This window comes from Serinus canaria, chromosome 3 (assembly GCF_022539315.1).
Source record: "Serinus canaria isolate serCan28SL12 chromosome 3, serCan2020, whole genome shotgun sequence".
NCBI lineage: Eukaryota > Metazoa > Chordata > Aves > Passeriformes > Fringillidae > Serinus > Serinus canaria.
Genome location: NC_066316.1, coordinates 64298795 through 64321878, shown reverse-complemented (window position 1 = coordinate 64321878; position 23084 = coordinate 64298795). Strand labels below are relative to the sequence as shown.

At 40.7% G+C, this 23084-nt stretch overlaps 2 protein-coding genes across 3 annotated transcripts in view; one reads left to right on the top strand and one right to left on the bottom strand.

Moving 5' to 3' along the window:
* The window catches only part of MCM9 (minichromosome maintenance 9 homologous recombination repair factor), a 47172-nt gene that overhangs the window by 4861 nt on the left and 19227 nt on the right, over positions 1-23084 (bottom strand). The window contains exons 7-10 of one of the 2 annotated variants that reach the window (XM_030235507.2): positions 8655-8829; positions 6217-6419; positions 4992-5195; positions 3427-3509 (exon numbers count right to left, since the gene is read on the bottom strand). In XM_030235507.2, coding sequence (XP_030091367.2) covers positions 3427-3509; positions 4992-5195; positions 6217-6419; positions 8655-8829 — 665 coding nt within the window. Of the gene's footprint in view, positions 1-3426; positions 3510-4991; positions 5196-6216; positions 6420-8654; positions 8830-20468; positions 22051-23084 lie in introns of those variants that run through there. The other variant, XM_050972286.1, reaches the window with a different exon arrangement.
* ASF1A (anti-silencing function 1A histone chaperone) lies at positions 11841-22771 on the top strand. The gene is made up of 4 exons (XM_009092653.4): positions 11841-12262; positions 15754-15869; positions 20286-20462; positions 22266-22771. Exons 1-4 carry the CDS (start codon positions 12154-12156, stop codon positions 22476-22478), a joined length of 615 nt encoding a protein of 204 aa, XP_009090901.1. The 5' UTR covers positions 11841-12153; the 3' UTR covers positions 22479-22771.

The following is a 23084-nucleotide window of genomic DNA, read 5'->3' as shown; positions in this document are numbered from 1 at the left end:
AATTAGCTTTGCCTGATTTCTTAAAGGAAAAGACCTGGATATTAAGACTTATCAGCACAGGGTAAATTATTGTGCAGAAATATTTCTGAATGGCATTTTAATAGTAACTTACTATTAGTGAATAATTCCAGCAAATCATAAGGGATTTTCATCTGGGAAAATTTTTGATGTACTTTGGTAAAATGAAGTTGATTCTTATTCAGAACAGAGCATCTGCACAGTGATGTGTTCCACAACAAATAATCCAGAATAGCTCTGTAGTGAATTGGAAAAAAACACTTCACACCACAAACCCTCTTTTTTGCCACAGATTAGTTAGCACTTACCATTCCTGTCTAATGTATAAAGCCCGGTAGGTAGTAAACAAAATATTGAGCAAAACACTGACAAAAGATAGTTGCTTTCAGACTGAGTACTGTCAACATGTGACCTAGGGACCCAGTGGAAAAAATAAGAGGACTACATGGTTGTACATCCTGAGATATACAGCCATGGGCTACAATAATGTCTTGCCCTCACTGACATTTCAGTCCTTCACTTGCCCATCACAAGGAGCTTCTTTTAAATATTGTGTGTGCATGTGAAATTCTAAGTGAATTTAAGACATCTGTGAAGTTTAATTCCTGTGCTGCAGCTCATGTCTCTGAGATACCTGCCCCTCTGAGATTCTGAGATATCATTTTGAGTAGAGCAAGGAAGCCACATGACAAAACCACTGCAAACTGAGGGAAGAGGATCTTAAACAGAGAAAGTATTACAGGAAAAGTTAGTGGAAAGGGAAGGTGTAAAATGCCTAGGGATGGAAAGACAAATTATAAAAAGGAGTAAAAGAAGAGGGATTGGAAAGAGAATAAACCAAAGATAGAAACATGACCAAGAGAAGGAGTGAGATAATGCTTGCAAGAGAAAATGAAGCAAAGAAACAATCAAGCCAGGGGGGTTTGAAATATGCTCACAAAAACAAAGTAGGAAACAGAAGTATAAAGGTGAATTAGAGGGTGAAACAAAACAAAAAAGTAGAGTGAAGTTGGTTGATGATGAAAACGTGAAAGTCCCCCTTCCCAAGAGAGCTCACAAGAAATACCCAGTCACAGAAGAACTGTGAACTTCAATTTTATACTGGCAAGAACATGACTTATTGTAGAAGTTGCAAAGACTGTGTCAAAGAGGGAGTTTGCTGAGCTAAAAGGTGGCAGCCAGTCCTTCCAGAATGATACTGGCACTTCCTCATTTACAACTTCATTCTAGACACTGACAATTAGGCAGCAAACACAAGATGTATCTGTATAAAATGTTGTGTTTTTTTTTTTTTTCTAGAGAAGGAATCTGTTTCTGAAAATAAACAGAATGCATGCTACTGCTTTTGCATGCTACTTATATCTTTCTTTAATAAAACAAATAAACCACTTCCTTCAAAAATAAACTACCTAAGTGATTATTCATACTTATCAGGAGGAAAGTAAAATCTGACCTTAAATAGCAAATCTCAATTTGCATTTTCCTGGCAAAAATGAACACATTTGCCTACTTGCTCATAAGAAGCTAAGAGTGGAGCAAAGATGGTAAGCATACCAAGTACCCCCAGGTAATCTTCTGCAGTCATAATTCAGGCAAATTTCTCACTGACTCTAATTAGACAAAAATGTGTTATACAATGTAGGGGGTTGACCCTGGGCAGGTCAACCTGCAGCCCTTGAGGGCAGGACAGTGAAAAAAATGAAATGATGACCCACAGTTCAGACAATTCTTTTGCATTTACTTGTGCTGATCAGGTAGAGAGACACACACAGGGGATACATTCATTATTATTATTATATACATAGGTTTCATTTTTTGATCTGTCACCAAAAAACCCAAAACAATCAGTATTTCAGAGTTCTTTTATTCAAAACCATATTAATTTGAAACCACTGTCCCATCAATTTTCCATCTAGTTAATTACAGGTTTAATTACAGCTAATGAAGACTAATGTGGTATCTTCTGCAGTTTCAACAGCGTCATATTTTAACTTGATGCAGTGCTGTCATTGAAAAGCTGAGTTCTTCAAAACAGTGCAAGATGAAGTGCAGCAGACAGTGAAATAATTTTCCTACTTAATAAGGTCAGGCCCTGTAGTATTTTTGAGATAAATTCCATTTGCAACGTTTTGCAATAGATTATCTGTGGCACAAACTGCAATTAGCCTCTCAACCCTCACTGAAAGGACATGGGAGATCACAAGTTCCTACCTGCCCTATGTGACTTTGTGCATCTATCCTGGAGAGCTCTGTCTCCAAAAAAAGGGGCATGTCTACTTCCACAAAGGTCTTTCAGGCCTATTGAACTAATAGGTGCTCTGTAAAACTGCTTTAATTTAACAATATTCAAATCAACCTATACAGGAACATAGGAAATGCCATTTTGGGTCAGACCAGTCAGCTGAGTAGAGGAGAACATCATCTCTGACAGAGCCAAACACAAACATTTCAGATGAGCTAAAAACCTCCGTACACAAAACTTTGGATAATCTGCTTATGGTAATTTTTTTCCTACTCCAAAGCCTGAAGATTCATTTATCTTAAAAATATTCTGTCTGAACTAATAGTGTCTATATTATTTTCCATATTTCTACTAAAAAAAAATCCCTTCTTCAGATTCATGTTTCTTTTACTAATTCTAAATGTGCTGCTTTTTCAACATCCTAATAACAATATTACAGTAAACTAAAAAAAAAATCCCTTCTTCAGATTCATGTTTCTTTTACTAATTCTAAATGTGCTGCTTTTTCAACATCCTAATAACAATATTACAGTAAACTAAAATCTAACCTTTCACATTTTTTCAATGCCTTTTTGCATAGAAACATTACATAAATCCATGTGATAATTGGAATGCATGATTTCCAGACCAACCAAAGTTTTGGAATTTTAAGGTTTCTAATAAAATTTGTCTTCTAAGTGTTCTGAGTTTTACTATAACTACCAAAATAGTTTAAAATTATTTAATGGCAAAATAAATTGTAGATCTAGGAAACTGTTTGAACTTGCTCCAAAGAATGATTTGGTTCTCTCATACCTAATTAATGAGTGACTCTATAACATCATAGAAAACACAGTGATATACACACAATTTCTGCCTCAAAATGTCTTTAAAATGTAGACTACCAAAAGCCAACAGTGTGCCAAAACTTCACGTAGAGTACATAGCCTAGAAAAAGGGTAGCAGGCCTTTATCCTAATCCAGATTTTTCAGTATAATTTCTGTTTAAGGATTTTAACAATCAAGATGGACTAAAAAAGACTTGTCAAGGTCTCTGATTGCCTGCTTTGCATGAATCCACAAAATCCTTTCCAAAGAGAAGAAGGCAGCTGGCACATGTCTACATGTAAAACTGAATCCCTTAAATGTGGTATTGCAGCAATGGCAACGTCTTCAAGGAACCTTACCTGCATAGAAGATTCCATCACTGACACTACAGTTACAGCATCTTCCAAAGTCACAGTGTCCCTAAACATCAACCGGGCATGAGCTAGCAAAAATAAATGGGTGCAAGTGTTACCGAAGTCAAAAACCAATTTTTGGGGTTTTTTTACTAGAAGGAACAAGATATTAAAATTTCTTCAGCCCTCAAACACTCATGCATGGGCATAACTTAAAAATAAATACAATGATTTTGATTTCAATGTCAATTTCAACAGAAACTGGAAGGATTCATTTTTCTAGTGAACAATGGGGTGTAATTTTCAAATTGCAGTTACAGTGACAGAATAAAGATGCTTAAAATTCTGCAGTTAAAAAATGCAAAGTGCTGGATATCACAACAGGTGTGATATGAAACATCCTTATCTACATAGGCATATGTCATCACCATAGAGTAAAAAATAAGGTCAAACTTTCATCACAGGTCAGAAAAAAATTTGTTCCTCTACCTGGTCTGTGTCAGAGATTTGGTATTATTTAAAATGCTTTTCTCTACAATAGCTTAATTTTTTTCTCCATTCTCTTTCTTCATTCAGCAGAATAAAAGTGATTTTTGTAAAGAGATATAATGCAAATAATTTACTACCTGAAACCTTTTTCCTAATTGGCCATGGAAGCACACTCAGTTCTTATTCAGCAATAGAAAGACAGGTTAGTTAATACCATCTAAATAATACTTTGAAAGAACAAAATTCTACTAAAAGCCCCAATCTCATGAACTGATAAGAAGGGAAGAAACTGTGAATGGGAAAATTACATGTGAATCTTGAAAAATTAGGGATGTCTTTTACTTAAATGGAGAATGTCTTTCCCTCAAAATAATGAACAAAACATAAACAACTAAAGTAGGAGGCACTACACTGCCATTTATGCTTGCTATACAAAATACAGTACATTCCTTTAAATTCATCCTGAAAATATTTGATATGCCATTTTATAAAATGAAACCATTTTATAAAATAAAATAAACAGAGGCTTACTGCTTCCTTTGAGTTCTTTCTTGTAAATATATGACTTGAACTTGGAGTTGGAAATTTTTGAGTTGTATGACAAAATATGGGCTTGACTACTAATACTTCAGGAAACAAAAAATATGTTCTATTTTATTTGATAATAATTTTAGGATTATTATTACTTTAAAATATGCTTATTTTGTTATATTAATTTCAAAGTAGAAGCAAATATTTGACCCACATGGAGACAAGTAAATCCTGAGATTGCCTCTCATAAAGACACATCATTTCTGAGATTTTTCTCTTGAATGTGACTTCTTTCAGAAGTTTTCATATTTCTTATATATATGAGAATGTCAAAATTAAAACTGGCTTTGATAGTCTAAATGTAACACATTTTCTCACACAAAATCTCTACCCCTCAGGTTCTTTAGATGAGAAGGATAAAACAAAATCACACCAGAATCACCTATCCCTACCTCCACGGAAAAGCTGCTACTACTGGCTATAATTATACTGTTCTATTCCTTTCATAAAGGTTAATTGTTAGCCTAAAAATAAAAATGCCAAGGCCTTACCTTCTGCAAGGCGGATCAGGCTCTCCAGCAGGCGGATGGTGGTGCGGGCAGCGTTCCTGCAGTCACTCTGACGCTGCATCTGATAGTAGCGAACAAGGATCAGGTTGCTTTCATCAGACAATTTTGGCTGGATGCTTTTTATAAGGCAGAAGTAGGTCTTCATCCTTTCCATGCTCCAGAGCTTTTCTGATTTGCTTGGGCAGTCTGCGTTACAACACCCTTGTCAGTAATTCTATAACAACAGATATCAAGCTTCTTCCTAAAACTCCTGCTAAATAGACACATTACTGTACTTTTGGGGCACACTGGCTGTCTGTACACTAGTCCTCAAGGACTTGGTCAAATTCCAGTGCAGAATTTTACACACCATCTGATCCCTCTCCTATCAAAATCCACAGCAAGGCCTCCAGTAATTTCTAGAGAACTGCTGTCAGCCTCACTGCCCACCAGATGGTACAGGCAGAGCCAAGCTCAGGAACTCCTCAAAATGAAAGATGCTACATGAGTGTATGCACCTCCTCTGGCTGTTTTACCTACTCTGTTGGAGCCAAGAGCTACCCGCCATATTCTGAATACTTTTTTTAGGGAAATATTTTGGAAATGAAAGGAAGCTAGCTGAAGAAGCTCCCTCTAACCACTTCTTTTGTAAAGAGGATCAAAGCCATGTTCCATGACATGGATGGGGAAAGGGCTGGTCAGAATCAAATCACACTGCCTTCCCTCATTCCAGAGCACAAAGCTCCACATGGAGAATGCTATTGCTCATTCTTTGAACCCTGCAGCACATGCATCTCTGAGCTGTTCTGCCTGAATTAAGTTTCTGATTAACAGCAAGTACAATTGCTGTTAATCAGAACAATCGCAGATCAAACACTGTAAAGGTCTGAGAGGGAAATAATCCACTTACTGAGCAGTCTGGGCTGAAATCTCTTATAAATGATGCCAGAGTAAAAGTAGAGGGTTCTCTGCTCACCTCTCTTAAATAATTAATTATCTACTTGAAGAACAACCATACAGCAGAAAACCACCGTGACAAAAATGTAAACACTGCTTAATTTGAAAGATTCAAGAATAGCAAACTAAAAAATGGAGAAAAAATTAAAAAAAAACCCAAATAAAAAAAACTCCAAACAAACAAGCAACAAAACCAGAAACCAACCAACCAAAATAAAGCCACCCAACAAAAACCCCAACCAACCTTATGATTTAAAAAGACTATTCTTACCTTTATTTTGCAAGATGAAGGATGAAATTATGTGATCCCATTCCTCATTCTTCGTATCTAACAATACTAAAACCAGGTCAAATCTGCTCAGCAGGGGACTGCCAAGAGCTATGTTGACAGAGACAGACTCATTGGGGTCATAATGGCCTTTAGGGTTTGTTGCTGCCAGGATAGTTGTCCTTGTGCTAAGCTTGCACACCAAGCTAGAGAAAGGTATAGTGAACATTACGGTTGAATAAAATTGGATAGGGAAAAGGATTCCAAAGCTTTTAAAAACTTTTGTGGTTTTATCCTATAAAGAGTCCATCTTATCTTGAAAGACCATAAGAGCAATGTACACAATTATTGTATTAATATTTATTATATGTACAGCATTTTTCAGTCAGAGAATAGCAACTAGACAGTGATCTGGATACCAAAAGGCACGAACCAATATTGCCACAAATAATCTCTGTATACAGCTAGATCCTTAAATAGTGAAAACCAACACTACTTTTCAGAAATAAATATTGCATTGCAGGATTGTACAATATACAAACACTTTTGAATGCTGGAAAGCAACAGTTCTGCTTAATTAATATTTTAAGAGAGCAAAATAAAATGTAACATGCATGTATGTTTTATTCCTGTGTACAAACAAGAATATGAACCCGAGTTAACAGTGATGGCAGCCATACCAACTGAAACAGCCATTTTCCACTCTTAACCATGATGTCCTAGCATGTGCTTGTAGATGTGGGGAGAGATTATTTTTACTCTAGTAGTCCAAATGCACTCCTTTTGGGTAAGGCAGCAGCAGACGCATTCTAACTTTGGTTTGTCACTGAGCTATTTCTAGTCAGCTCCTGAGTAAGTGCAGCCTCATGTCCAAAGTTCTTCTGTAAACGAGAGGAAGGACCACAGATATTCCACTAGCTTATACAGAACATGAAAAAAACCTTAGTCTTCCATGCACCAAAATAAGACCTAAATTAACAAGGTGCCTAACCTCTGTGTGCTAAGTTACTACTCAAAAAATCCTCATTATATGTAGTCCTTAAAAGGGAGCAACTGGGCATCTATGTGCAAGTTAGCAAACTGTGTTTGGGTCTATCAAATCCAAACAGCTGCAATAAGGAACTCAGCTGAAATATGACCCTGCCTTACTAAGGAGACAGGACCATATTGATCCCAAGTATTTGTGCTCAGCTGGCAAAGACTGGTAATTACCCAGATGAGAGCAACATGACCCTGAGATTAGCTCAGTTGGTAAGAGCATGGTGCTAAAAACACCAAAGTTGTGGGTTTAATCCCTACATAGGCCATTCACTTAAGAATTGGATTTGATGATCTTTGTGGGTTCCTTTCAACTCAGAATATTCTGTGATTATTTGTCTGCTGTCTGATGAAGAGGATGGAGATGCTCAGAATAAGGGAAGGATATGATCACTTAGAGGAGCCAAGATATGACTGGAGCAAGAGCTGAGTGGAAGGTGACATGAAGGAATGTGGAAAGGGTGATGACTTTTGGGTAGCAGAGATTTCAGAAATACCAGCTAGGAAATAATATGGGCCTGAAAAAGAGCTGCATATGACTGACAAATTGAAATATGAGCTCAAAGATCCAAGTGGTGGGTGGGGGAGATAAAAAATTTGAGCACACGCTACTTTGAAAAAACAAAGGGAGGAACTTAAAGCAACCAGGAGTTTATAGTTATGCCACATCCAACATAGAAAATTCAGTAGCCAGCAAATCTCTTGGAAAATACAGCAGCCTGGAAATCTCCTGATGTGTTTTGGTTACCAAGCAATATTACTGGATTTTACAGAACAGGAGGACATCATAGCCTCAAGCTGTGCCAGGAGAGGTTCAGGTTGGACATCAGGAGGAATTTCTTTACTGAAAAAGTGGCTGCCCAGGGAGGTGGTGGAGTCATCATCCCTGAAGGTATTCAAGAATTGACTGGACATGGCACTTAGTGCCATGGTCTAGTTGACAAGATGATAATCAGTCATAGGCTGGACTTGATGATCCTCAAGGTCTTTTCCAAACTTAATGACTCTGTGATTTTGTGGTTTTGGAAAAATGAAGCCCTACTTTCTGAGTTGCAACAGAAAAGTCACAAAGCTTCTCATTTCACATAGGATTATTAGAACCACTTGCTGCAAAAGGCAAAGAAAAAGAATGCCAAGTCTTTGTAGAAAAGTGCCCTGGCCTATAGCAGTAGATTGAAAACTCAGTAATGAAGAGGGTATGTATTTCTTCTGATTGCTGGCAGCCTCTGGTCTAGTGCACTGTTATATGAAATGTTGACTTGTCCAGTTTAGGAACATTGTTGACAACAAAACTATTGCATACAATGAAGAAAACAGCCATGTTTAATCAGCATCCCTCCAACATGTAAGTACAAGAGAAAAATCTCATGTTGTTTTCTCACATGTGCTAACATGCCACTTACCCTGCCTTTGCAACACTGATGGTTTGTTGCTCCATTGCCTCGTGGATGCTGGTTCTGTCATGTTCCTTGATACTGTTGAACTCATCAATGCAGCACAGGCCTCCATCTGCAAGCACCAGTGCTCCAGCTTCCAAATTCCACTCCCCAAATTCCTTCACAGCAGTCACTGTCAAACCTGAAGAATCAAATACTTCAGTCAGTCTCTTCCTTAAAATGCAGGAGTAAACTTGAGTGAAAGAAAGGGACCCAGCAGGAAAGCTCCATCATGTACTTCTACCATGTAATTTAACTCACTTTACAGCTACCAGCAAGCAATCCCACTAGTGCTGAGGTGGGTTAGCCTGGAGCTGTGGAGCAGATTCTGCTAAGCTTCCTGTGCTTGGATTGTGACTTGTTTTAGAACTTTGTTAAATGAACAAAATAGATTAGCATACAAAGAGTAGATCTGGCAGATCATAATGAAAACTGGGGCAAAGATTGCAAAATTATGGAACAGACCCATTCAGGTCCTCTTCCACATCAGCTACTAAAATGGACATAAATTTTGGAGCTGCAAAGCAAAGTTTGGGAAAAAACCAAAACATTTCAATTGTCATTTAACTCGTGGCTCCAGAAAGTGGAGTAAAATTCTTCCCTTAAACTAAGAAAATTAAATTTCTTTATGAGTTTTTTGTTTCCTCTAAGCATTAAGCAAAAATGAAAATCCAAAGATGACCAAGGATGAAATGGGGGAAGAAATAAAAAAAAAAGGAAAGAAATAAAAAACCACTGGGTGGATAGCCAGTCAAAACCCCTGCACAACTGTGGAAATGGCTACTCATTAGCAAGAATCTGCAGCTCCCTCCAATCCTTCTATTCCCTATTTCCCTATTTCCCTGCTTCTTCTCTATCTTTAGCCCTTCTTTTCCATTCCAGTGTTCAGCTGAAAATATCCTAGTAGTTGACAAGCTGCAACCAGCTCAAAATCTCCTGGGAATTCTATGGCAAAACCTGCACAAGGATCACAGAATCACCATTTGGCTCAGGGGTACAAAGACCTTCTCATCACTGTGCAGCCCACCACAGTACTTATTTGCTTGCAAACGACCAGCAAAAAGTTACTGGAATTAAATGCTTCCTGACAACATAATATGTACTTCAAATTCTAATAAGGAATCTGCTCCACTATGTCCAATCTTCCTTGGTTTTCCAGTGCCGAACACTGTGGGCAATCAATCACCCAGCAGAATGACAGAAACACAGAGTATCAGGCAGTACGAGAGCCTGGCTGCGCATTTATTTTTGAACATTCTGTGGTGGGGGTACACACCGGAGCCATGGGCACTTTCTGCTCTCCCCCCGGGCGGTGAGGGCCATCAGGGGCTCTGCAGTGTCTGTGTCCCTGTCGGTGTCCCTGCAGTGTCACTCTGCTCCGCGCTGTCCCCTGTGCATGGCAGCCATGAGCCGGCCTCTGCTGCAGGCTCCTGCCGCCACACAAGATGGCCTCCCTGCTGCACACGGGGCCCTCACACTGGCAATGCTGCTGCACAGCAAAATGTCCTGTCTCGTAGCGCTGCAGGGCACCTGAGCCTTCGACAAACAGAGGAAGGGGATGCATTCCTGACAGGCATGCTTGCTTTTCCCCGCACAGCCCCTCTGGGATGGCCTCTCCAGCAGCCGCCCTCGGGGCCATGCAGACAGCCCGTCCCCCCTGGGGCAGCCAGCACCCCCCAGCAAAAGCTGCTGTGCTCCCCAGCCAGCAAGGTGCTCTATCCCAGCACGGATATCCCGTGCCAGCGGCCAAGAGGTCACTGCCGTGGGCTGCAGGCTTGGGCTGATGAGCCTGGCACCACTGCCCAGCCCCACTGCCCTGAGCTGGGGGCGCTCCTGGCAGCCGGGACGTCGCCAGTGCCCAGCACAATCAGCACAGAAAGAGGAAGAGAAAACCTCCAAACAAAGCATAACAAAAACCCAAAGAGCTGAAATGGCCCCAAACTGAAAGTGCCCCTCCGCACATGGTGGAGCCCCACAGGCAAGATGGTTTAGCCTGTAAGTGAATCACTGCTTTCTTTCACATTCTTCTTAGGGGATGCTGAAAGCTTAATGCACCTTCCTACTTGATTAGACTTGTTTTGTGCATTCTGACAGCAAAAGTGCCTGTTCCGGGAGGTGTTGGGAGCAATTTCATCATGAGTGCTGGACTAAGAGTAGTTTTTCACTCTTCCCAAGCTGTCAGTGTTGCAGTTGCTGTTTATACAATACTGCACAATCCTAGCAAATAAAAAAAACCCACTTAGGATTCTTTTAAACACTTCTGAATCTTTCAATTTATAACTAAGGTTAAATAAAACTTCAAAATGAGCTCTAGTTGCAAGCAGATTTTTGTCTTGTTGAGATACAATGCTTCTTTAATGTTTTGCCTAAAGTGAATGGACAAAAGATTATGTTTTGTCCCTGCTCTACCCATGGTTCTAATTTAGTTATGATATTTTGCCCTACTGTTCTTCCAGCCTCAACTTTCAGCTTAGGGCACTTTCCAAGCTGGATGTGGTCTAACAATGCTTACAACTTGCACAGGATGAACACTCTGAAAGGAAATTACTTTCTTCTTCAGCTCCTAGGGCTCACAACTTTAAATATGATACACTGACAAAAAATGCATCGTCTATATATGAATCTAAACCTTATCAATTTTAATAAAAGTTTTTGTGGTAGGCAGGATAAACACAGTTCCATAAGCTATATGCTAGCAATTGAAATTAAGTCGCATCTTAGGATTTAATTTTTTCCTTTTAAATAAAACTATTGCAAGGCAACAGCTTTCGAACTAAGGTGGAGTCCCTCTTGTTCATGAATGGAGAGCTGACTAGTTGTGTGATCTTTCCTCCTGATTTTCCCCTTGCCTGGATTTTAATGCACACAGAAAAAAGGGAGGAAAAAAAAAAAAGAAAAAGAAAAAAAGAAGGAGAGAAGAGATAAGCTCTCGGTCCTTTTCCTGGAAATCAGAGAAGCAGACGTTCCATGCCTCCCTCAAGCTCGCCCGGATCATCTCCCGCCCTGGCTCCTCCCGTGGCCCCGCCCCCCGGCCCGGCCCCGCCCCCCGGCCCGTTGGCCGTTGCTGGCGGCCGTTGCCGGCGCGCGCCGGGCGGGGGCGCTGCGGCGGGGGCGGCGCGGGGCGGGCGCGCGCGGAGGCCGCTCTGGCCGGCGCTCGGTGCCCGCCGTGCCCGCGGAGGGAGGGCCCTCGCCCGGCGAGCGGCCAATCCGGGCGAGCGCTGGCGGCGAGCAGGGGCAGAATGGGCTGTAGTTGAGCGAAATAGGGAAAGCGGCGAACAGTGTGGAGCGTTCCCGGTGTAAATAAAAGGGGGGGCGAAAAAAAAAAAAAAAGTTTGTGGAAGTCGCCGCCCTGCAGCCTCGCTCGGGCAGCGGCGCGGGGGCTTGTGCGGTGCGGGAGCCCGGCACGGAGGACTTTAGTGCGCGGCGTTAACACGCTCTGCCTATTGTTTGTGTTTTTTTCCAAAATATGGCAAAGGTTCAGGTGAACAATGTAGTGGTGTTGGATAATCCTTCTCCTTTCTACAATCCTTTTCAGTTCGAAATCACATTCGAGTGCATAGAGGACCTGTCTGAAGGTGAGTAGAATTTTTCTCCCCGATACGGATTTTGCAACCCCGGGCTCTGAGCTCGGGGCATTTAAGGCTTAAACTTTGCACAGGCCTGCGCCTACAATTTAACAGTCTCTCCACCTCGGCCGCATCGCCGTGCCGAGCCGAGGGGATGTGCCGGCCGGGCGAGGGGATGTGCCGCTCCCGCCGAGCCCGGCGCCGGGGAAAGTTGGCGGTGTCCGCCCGCTCTGGGCGCCGAGCCGGGCCCGCCGCCTCTCCCCGCCATCGGCGAGGCAGCGAGCTGCCTCAAGTTGCGAGGAACTTGTTAGAGTGGAGGTAGCCATGTTGCCAGCTTTGTGTGTGCGTGGGGGGAGCGAGCGGGAGACAGGAGGGTTGAACCGGGCTCGGCGGCCGCGCATCCCCGCGGGCACACGGGATGCTGCGTGTTTAGCCCCGGCGGTACTCGGAGCGCGGAAAACGCTCCGCGGGGATGCGTTTAGATGGCCTCGTGCTCCATTTTAATACTAAAAAAAAAAAAAAAAAAAAAAAAAAAAAAAAAAAAAAAAAATTTAGAAATCACGGTGGGAGGCAGGGGCGGGCTGACTGGCTGGCCCCGCATGTCGGCAGCAGGCAGCCGCGGTAGGTGCGCGGGGTCGGGGGTACGGCTCGGAGGGGAGCACTGGCTGCGGGAGCCCCCGCCGGGGGGGAGGGGACCGCCCGCCTGCCACTATTTTTGGAAGTCACTCGAAAGTTACCGACAGCCGCCAGCGGGTGGGGGAAGGCCCCGGCCTTGCCGCCCCACGGGGACCCCCGTCACGAGCCGGGGCCGCGGCCGCGCTCCCGCCTTCACCCCGAGTCGGGCGGGCCGCGAGCCGCCCTCGCCCCGGCCGCGCTCCGCAGCGCCGCCCCCTGGGCGGCCGCGGGACGCGCCCCGAGAGGCCGCGCGTCGCCCCGCGGGCGGGAGTTTCGAACGGCTCCGGGCGAGGGAGGGAGTGCGGGGCGCTCGTGCCCGCCGGCGGGCCGGGGAGCGGCCGCTGCTCGAGAGCAGGAGGAGGCCGCCCGGCCGGGCTGCCTGTGAGCGGGAGAGGAAACTGCCCGGCCGGCACTCGGCGGAGCCCAGCGCCGCCTGCCCGCCCGAGAGCCCCGCGGGCGGAGGGGCGAGGGCAGGGCTGCGGAGAAGGGGAGTTGTGTGCTGTCCTGGCTAAGGTGCCCTGGCAGGCTCGCTATCGCTGCGGTTTAAGTCGCCTCACCCCGCCTGCCTCTGCAGCAGCGCGTACTCGTGCGTGCCGGCGGGATGGTGACAGCGCGGGGAGGGAGGGACGGCCGCCGTGGCGGGAACTTCAGAGGAAGTCTCGCCTGAGCCAGAGTTTCCTCTAGGCCTCCTCAGTCTGTCTCCTGCCTTCTTGCAACTGACCGACGCTGCAGCTGGAGCTGTGCTCCATGCCCCGCCACGTTGCTGGCCGGATCTCTCCGGTCAGCCTGCCCCATCCGAGATGTAAAATCGGACCCCCTCCGTGGCAACTGCTATGGCAGGTGGCATTGCCCCTGACAGGGGCTCTGTGCAGTATGTTAGGCTTCCAGTTGTGCACAGCGGTATGTGATGCGCTCCTCACACTCAAGACTTATGTTAAAGTTAATCCTGGACAGTCGTGATGAGAAGAATTACAGATGGTCCAGTGCAGAATTCTCAGCTCCTTTTCCCCACCAACATGCAAGTTAAGACTATAGGATAAATTAGGGATGAGCGCTGCTATCTTTCACATTTAAAAATAAGATTAAACACAGCCATTGTATACTTGACAAAAAGTTACTGCATTAGCTTTCCTATGCTAATACATCTGGTTATTGTGCTGTTTTCAGCCCGTGCTCTGCAACACTGATCCTAAAATTAAATCCATGAACTCCAGCCCTCTTTCTTACAGTGGTTGTTCTGTATCAACATACTTAACATTTAAAACTTATTTTTAAAAAGTCTAGGTTTAGTACTAAATACTATGAATTGTTTAGAACAAATTTTATACTGTTATAGAATAATGGCACAGGATGGTGTGGTAGTCTTAACCAGTTTACCCTAAAAGTCCTCACTTCTTGTAAGTAGTAATTCGTCCTCAGATGCAGACAAGAAAGTTCCTTAATTATCCTGGATGAGTACCCTGCAATACTGACAACAGCTAGTACTTCATGCTTAAAAGGTAAATAAAACCTGATACAGTACCTGGGAAACTGCTGTGTTGTACAGGGGAGTAAAATCCCTTCCCAAGCCCTGTTTATTATGATAGTTAAACCTGCAAAACCTGCACTAATGGTAAACAAAATAAGCAAGAAGAATTCACTAATGAGGAAAGAGAGTTGCAATCTTAAAGCAGTCAAGTTCTGTTGCAGGTGCTAATTTTTTTTTCTATGCTTAAATTCCTTTCCTGCATCCAGAAACCAGAGGCAGACCTTTGGATTTGCCGAGTGTACTAATCAAGTTAATGTAATAGCGTACAGGTTTGTGCTTTTGCAAAGGCAATCAGGGCATTGTTCACGAGGGGGGAAAAAAGAAATATACCATGGAAGTTCTTAAGGTGCAGTTCTGAAACAACAGCTTAATTAAGAAGTGTTAGTTATAGTTTTTTGTAATGGTGGTCTCTTTTCCCCTCTTGTTTTAATAACCCCAAAATCTGTCTTGCAAGATTCGTTTCACGTGTGTGAATAATACTGTTTTTTGAATCAAAAAGGGAAGGTGAGAAGCTGACCCAGGAAGAGCTAATCTTGGTTAATTTGCAGTTTCAACTTTAAAACATCTGTGGGGAAGAGGCTGAGTTAGAAAACACTGATTTGTAATAAATGTTGGGGTTTAGTGCATGCCTTTAAGAGGCAAAATGCTGCATTGATTTTTTTTTTGGTCTATAATTCAATTTCAGGGTGTAGATAAGATCCAAACATCATAGTCTTTAAGAATATGGTCTAGTCATGCTGTCACAATTTTATGTACTTCCCAGGTAACACAAGTGACATATGAAGGAATGGGGGCATACAGGTAGTGTGCCTGGAGTTTACCCAGGGGGTTTCCCACTCAATTAACTATTTTCCATTATCTGGGTAATTTAAGCTGTGAGGTGTGTATGTGCAAGGAGGGAATTTTGGTTTTGGGAGGTTAGTCAGTATTCAAGGATGTGATGATTTATCAGCATCATCCCTCTGCTGCAGCCATTCTGACAGACTGTGAGAAGATGCTCAACACAGCTCCCAGTGAGTAAAAGGGCCCTGCTCTGTATAAATTTTGAAAATTAACCTCACTGTGAAAATAGAGGGATTCCTAGAGAATCCCTCTATTCTAGATGAGAAAGTGGGATGATCTGGTTCATGAGGGTCAGGCATCAGTAAATTTTTCTGATGAAGACAGGTCCTTGTTATTTTAGGCTTGTTGCTAAAGAAGTAATTTTAGGCTATGCAAAACTGTAGATGGGCAAGAGTGGAAGATCCCCTAACTGCAATGATAAATAATGTTTGTTTTTTTCTTCTTTTTTATGTAGATTTGGAATGGAAAATAATTTATGTGGGTTCAGCTGAAAGTGAAGAGTATGATCAGGTGTTAGACTCTGTTTTAGTTGGACCTGTTCCTGCAGGCAGACACATGTTTGTATTTCAGGTAAGTTTGATTTAACCCTTTCTAAAAGTTGTGCTAATTTGATTAGGGATAACTGTATCAAACTAAGAGGCACTTGAAAAATAATATTGCAGTGAGCCCTCTAAATGCCTTCCTTTAAAGTCTGTTCTTGAGCTTGTACTTCTTGCCCCTGATATTTCTTGGTTATATTTTTTACTTGTGGTATCAATAATAACTGATAAAAGCACAGTTCCCATAGCTACTGATAATTTTAACCAGTCTGGTTTATAATCAGCAGTGCCTGGTGCCTGGTTTACGCCAGCACCATCAGGCTCACCGCTTCTGCTGCTGGTGGCAGTTTCAGAAAATCAGGAGCAGTAGCTTAATGTAGACAACACCTGCAGAGGATCAGACTAACAAACTAATTGTAAAACTCAGCCAGAATAATCAAGACTTTTGTTTCTGTTTGGCAGAACACATGGTCAGCCGTGATGTTTGGCTAAGCATGCTAAATCATAACAAAATACAGTGATTTTTAAAATAAAGATAGAAATTCAGTGGTAAAGGGGAGGTATTTAGGACACAAGTGTGTAGGTCGAGACTGCCCAAAAAAGTCTAGAACATGTGACAGTCCTATAAAACACTGCTGTTAATGCCAAAAGTTAATAAGGAATAATGAAGGAAAAGAAAACAGGGAAAGAGCAACACTAAGATGACTTACTGGCCTAGACTTGTTTCTGTTTTAACTCAGTGAGAAGCAGGGGGGGAAAATCTTAAGTGGACTTGCCTGAATTCTTACAGAAGCTTTCTTTTGTTTGGGATAATTTCTTTTATGGTGGTGGGGTGTTTTTGTTTGTTTATTTATTCAAAACTATAATTTTTATTAAAATTAACTCATTTTCTCAATGAAATACTAGAATTTTTTTTGTAAACTGACAGCAAAATCCATTAGATAAAAAATCAGATAGAAACCAAGTATGTCTTATTGTATAAGAACTCTGCTATTTTTCCAAATATAAATTCACTTAACTAATGGCAAACACATGCTGAAGTATGAGCATTAAAGAACACTGAAGTGCTGACTCCCTTATTTCTCATGGTTGCTGTAACTGGTTTAAAATAATACCAACATTTGTGAGGCAATCCTGATTAATCCTGTAAGTTCCAGGAAAGGTAGTTTATTTGGCATTTTGGGTGTGTTTGTTTATTCTGGGCCTTTTTGTTTTGGTTTTTTCCCTTAAAGAACAGGATTAAGAAATAGGATTAGTCTGGAGGTTGCAGCATTTATTAACCACATACACCCAAATCAGTGTTGAAACGTTTCTGTTTGGTTTTGGAGCCAGGCCTAATTTTTCCACACTACAAATAAAGCAGATGTGTAACAAATGCATCATTTATTAACAGGTTTTTCCATTATCAAGCCATTATAGCTTATGGCATTAATTGGTCAGAAATAGGTGATCCTGTATTGCTCTCAGAGGGGCTACCTTGTGTTTGTATGGTGGAAAATCAGCTGGCATTTACATTTCTAATTTGAAGATGCACTGTTCGCAAAGATCCGAACATCCCTTGTTGATGGTGATGGGAAAGGAGCAAGAAGCAGGTGCTAAAAAAAGGCACGTTGTAGCTGTGTGATTAGGCAGGTCTCAAACTAAATTTACTGGTCTTGCAGTTTCTGTAAAATGGACTCAGCAATTGTATTGTGGTTATAAATGACGCTACAGCCAAATTAGGAGGAGATGTGTAATGATTTTGCTTAGATTGGAGTAGGTCCTGGAAGAGATTCCATCTGCTAAAATATACTTTTTATTTCTTACGGAAGTATGGTTGGGTCAGAGTGTATTATGCTTCAAAGGCTCTGGATTTCGGGTGAGGGTAGGACTCAGCACATGTGTACACAGGAAACCACCAAAACCCAAAGTGCAGTAAGAAGCCTTTGCTGATGACTGAAGCAATTTTATTCACCAACCTGAAGCAGCCTGGGATATGGAGAAAACAAGCAAGGGAAGGCAAGATAGGGCAAAGCACAGAACTGCAGGAGGCATGTGACACAAAGAAAAGAGATTGTGTTCATGGGGAATATCGTAAGGAAAGGACCTTTGCTGAGGAGTATAACATTTTCGGATAATCTGTTATAGATTTTTCTAGATAGGAAAATGGCTGAAATAGCAACTAAAATGGAGTACCACACAGATAGATTACAAAGGATGATAAAAATACCTTAGATGAAAAAATCATGTGAAACAGGTTGGGAATTCAGCCTTACAGAAAGATGGACAATTAATGTGCTTTTCAGACTTACAAAAGCAGCTTTTTGTTTTAAAACCCCAAAACATTACCTTTTTAAAAGGGTTTCAATAGTAAAGGCCCACAGCTTGGCCTGTTTGTTTCTAAATCCCAAGATATACATTGTGGAACCTGATTCCTTCTCGAGTCTCTTGGGAATTTGTAATAAAATCACAGAAACTTGTTTTTGAGCATGTAAGCACATAAATAATTTATTATCCTTAAGTGCACATACTCTGCAGCAATAGCTATGAGAATAAATATAATGTGGAAAAGCCAGATAATTCAATGTGGGCTGATTTCATAAAATTCTTAAGTAATTTGTAGCATAATTATGGCATATTAAGACTGATTTTTATGCAAAAATTAATCTACTGCCTCTGCACACCACAATACCTGTTTGCAGGTAATTTGCTTATTTATCATTTGGTCATACCAAGCTCTACTTTTTTTTCTGCCATCTGTGTATGATCTTTGGTTCCTGAGTAATTAAGAAGTTTGACAGAACCAGGAAGTTGAAAATCTGAAAAAACTGTTTTAAACAGTCTTCACTGTCTTTTTCATGCAACAAAACAATGCTTGAGAGATAAGTAGGATTAGAACAGAGTATTTCCTTGGGTTCAGAACTGTGTCGTAGGATATTACAAGACAGAAAAGTGGCAACCTGGAAGACTAAGATCCTACAGTAGAATGTGAGTTGAGTTTAATGGGGAGCTAAACAGAATATGGTTCTTCTTTTGCCCATTACTGTGGAATTTAAAGTGATCAGATAGTTCTGGGCACTGTTAGAACAAGACTACTGAGTTAATGTAATGATGTAAACTGCATTGGCAGTTCTTGTGATTTCCTCAAACTTCTGCATTGTTTCTGTTTCTTGGCCATCTTTTCCATTCCCTTATGCTAGTTGTAAAGCCATTCAGTCATTTTCTATTTCCTTCAAGGCTGGAGGAAGAGGAGTTCTACCTGATTCCCTGGTTTCTTCTCCTCCCTTGGGTGTATTTCTATCTGAGAGGTCTGACTCATCTAATTCTTCTGCGAAATGCCTACAACTTCTCACAAAAAGCTAGACTGGTTTGAAGGCTTGGAATTGAAGTGGCAAAGAGTAGATGCCAATGCTGCATGAGCAGCAGCTCCCAAATTTCACCTGCTGAAACATATAAATACTATAGAAAAGTAGGAATAATTGGGACAACAGGAATTAATTCCATTCATCCTCTGTCATGAGGCAAGGGTTGTTACACCCAAACAATCTAACACACATTACTAATACCAGCTTGTTCTCACAACATGGGTGTTCACTGTTGACTTCAGATGTTCATGTGGAATTGTAAATATGAAGCTGTTTTACTATGACTGTGTTGCTGTTACTTTAAGTCCTGCAGCAGAATCAGGCATCACATTTTATCAATAGATGTGGTAGTTAGGAGGCATTTTAGAGGACTGATGTGAGCTACATTTTATGGGCAAATTTTATTGTTAAGTAACTGCAGAGCCATGGTAAGTAAGAACACTGAGAAAGATTGTATCAGTTGCATATTAATTAGGTTTGCATACTGGTAGAAAATGTCCAGGTGTCTTGGAGAGATGATGCAGTTAGCTGCATAAATTTTAATGAACATAGGTATTTGTATTGAAGCCAGAAAAAGTACTTAATTCCTTTACTAGTAGTCTGTGGAACAGCTCAAACTTTTCCATAGCCCATCCCTTTTCATGCTGAAGTATAATTTGCAGTCTGTAGTTTTAAGGATATAGTCTTGTTAAGAGCACACATACAGACCAATTCAACCTTGAAGGGTGTATGAGAGAATAATCTTGCTCTACTAGATTACCAAGATGGGCTGGAGAACTGTGGCACTGTAGAACTGGAGTGATGTTGGTACTCCTGTTTGAACAATGGTTCAGCTTATCATATATTTAAAAGGAGTTTTGGATGAAACCTGGCCAGCTGCCCATGAGAAATGTCAGCAAACAGTTTTACTGTATTCCATTTCTGTCCTTAGAGGATGGTGTTCTAAATCTAGGGTTGATGTTGTGAAAGCAGTATATTTTCTGGTTAACTTGGGCAATTTTAAATATAGTAGCTACTTAGCTGCTGAAACACGCTACTTGAGATTCCCCTGCTGGGTAGGCATGTGCTATCAATTTTAATTTATCTTTCCCTTTCACATTTAGGCTGATGCACCTAACCCAGGGCTTATTCCAGATGCAGATGCAGTAGGTGTAACAGTTGTGCTAATTACATGCACTTACCGAGGTCAAGAATTTATTAGAGTCGGCTACTATGTAAACAATGAATATACTGAAACAGAACTGAGAGAGAATCCACCAGTAAAGCCAGATTTTTCTAAGGTAAGGCATGATTTATTTTAGTCATGTATCAGAGGTATGCTTATAGAAAAAAGTTTAAGAAACAAACCCAAAGTGGTGTCATTAAGTGCATGGAATGAGGCACAAAATAATGGAAAATACTTGGGGGGACAGACTGCAGGTGCCATGTAGTTTTCATAAATGTAGGTAACACTGAGAGACCATCAAAAATTTCCACCATCCTGAAGACTTGGCTGTACTTTCACACTGACTGTGAAATAAACTATTGGATTTATTCCCACCTGCACCACTGTTTACAAAATGGCTGTGTTCAGAAAAACATGTTTTTCTAAGCCCATCAACCTGGAACTAAGTTGTAGATATTAATTTACTACAGTTGTTACTCAGCTGTTTTAGTGTCAGAACTAAAGTTTCTGCAAAACTTTAACAAACAAACTGAGGAACAAATTAGGTTTTAAATGAGAGAATGGTTGCATGATTATCAGATTAATGTCTAATTTGACAAAGGAAGTATACAAATAAAGTTATAAAAACGTATATTCTTCATTATAATAATTAAACCAGGACTAGAATTAAAAGATGAAATGAAATAGTATGTTTTTTTATGCTTAACTTTATTTTCAGTGATCATGTGCTAAAAAAAATTACAGTAAAGTTTGAGGATTCTTAAACTTTGGATATGTTCCTTTCTTCATTTCTTTCATTTAAAACATAGCTTATTTGTTATGTTGGTTGCCAGTGCCAAAATGGTGACTCCCTTTAAACACTTGAATTTAGAATGCCTAAAACTACTTATCTTCTCATTCTCTGTTTATATAAAAAGCTAGCTTTGCTGCTGTGGAAGAGAACAGCAAAAGCTATCATATGTTTGTATAGAGTCCTTAATGTTACTTGGGGAAAAAATGGAAATGCACAAGTAGAAGATTATTAAAGTGATTTGAATTACTGGGTAATAAGCTCTACCAGGTTCTAAAAAAGAAATAGTCTTTTTAGTTAGTATAAGGGTCAGGAAATACTTAATGAGAGTACACTTTCTTGGAGAATAAAATTGACAAAGCAAACCTCTCCTGTAATCAGTCTGAAATACCATAGTGAGTATCCACTGGCTCTAAGTTGCCATCCTCCAGGTAAAATATAATCTTTCACCCCTTTTCAAAATAAGAAAATCAGCTTTTTTTTTTTTTTTCTGGATACATAAACAAATGCAACATGTTTTCAAAAGAAAATGAAGGCCAGCCATGAGAATAAGATAGATGACTAATCATGTCCACTGCCACAGTGTTAGTATTTTCCAAATATAAATGTTTTTATTTTAAAACTTTAGTTGATAAATCCTCTTAGTGAAATCAGTCTAAAGTCTGGTAGTTCAAGGATAAGGTTGTACTTTTAAGTGAAGATGAGAAGTTGATGGAATTGATAGGTATTGCAAATACCATAAAGTTGATGCAAAATTTGATGAAGTACTGTGGTTTGCAAAATCCTTGTGGGGGTAGAACTTATTTGCTTTACTAAAAGCTGGATAAAATAATAAACACTTGCACTTGCGGATCTCTTTCACAGCCTTGACCTTGCAGAACAGTGAAACAGTCTTGAGAAAGTGGTTATTTTGCTGAGGAGAATATTAGGGAAAATAATAAGTGGTGTATTGTAAGCACATTTCTGATCCACAGGTATTAGCTATAGATTCACATTCATGTGAATTCCCTTTTTAAACAAATTGTTACGCAAACAAGGTTCTAGGGACTAAAAGGAAAAAATCTATATGCATGTGAACTCCAGTTTTAGATGTACACATTACAATCCATATATTTTCTTCTTTCCCAGCTTCAAAGGAATATTTTGGCATCTAATCCCAGAGTCACAAGATTCCACATTAATTGGGAGGACAACACTGAAAAAATGGAAGATGCAGAGAGCAGTAACCCAAATCTACAGTCCTTGCTTTCCACAGATGCATTACCTTCAGCATCAAAGGGATGGTCAACATCAGAAAATTCACTAAATGTTATGTTAGAATCTCATATGGACTGCATGTGACTAACCACCATCCTTTTGGTACTGTATATGTGTTAAACTGTAAAAACAACCAGAACTATTTCCCTCAAATTCCATAAGTACATAGTTGGAGCAATGTGAAGAACTTGTTTTAAAACATCCTGTAGAAAGTTTATAAAAAAAAAAAAAACCAAACCAGAAAAAACCCAACAAACAAACAGTATTTGAGCAGATTGTGAAATATAAATACAACTATTTTTAAGTAATTGCTTTTTTTTTCTAATGTGTTATTCTATGTGGTCTAAACCAAACCTGATTAAAGTATATGTATTCTCTCCCCTCCCCCCTTACTTTGTAAGCACTATTAAAAGCTAAAAAAAGTTAAAAAGTTAAAACATTCAGGCAAAAATGAAGGAATAATGCCATGTCCTCATCTCTGCTATCGAGATTGCCGAATATAAAGTGCCCTTTAATAGCATCTTAAGATCAAAATTGTCATTAGATGAAGTGCAAAGAAAGAAAGTATCTCTTAATAACAAAGTCAAGAAATGTCCTTTTGCTCTGAAAGCAGACAGCACAGTATAATTTTAGGTGCAAGCTTCTTTTCCTTTCAAGGCACATACTTGTTACTTAAAGCCTGCAATTTGA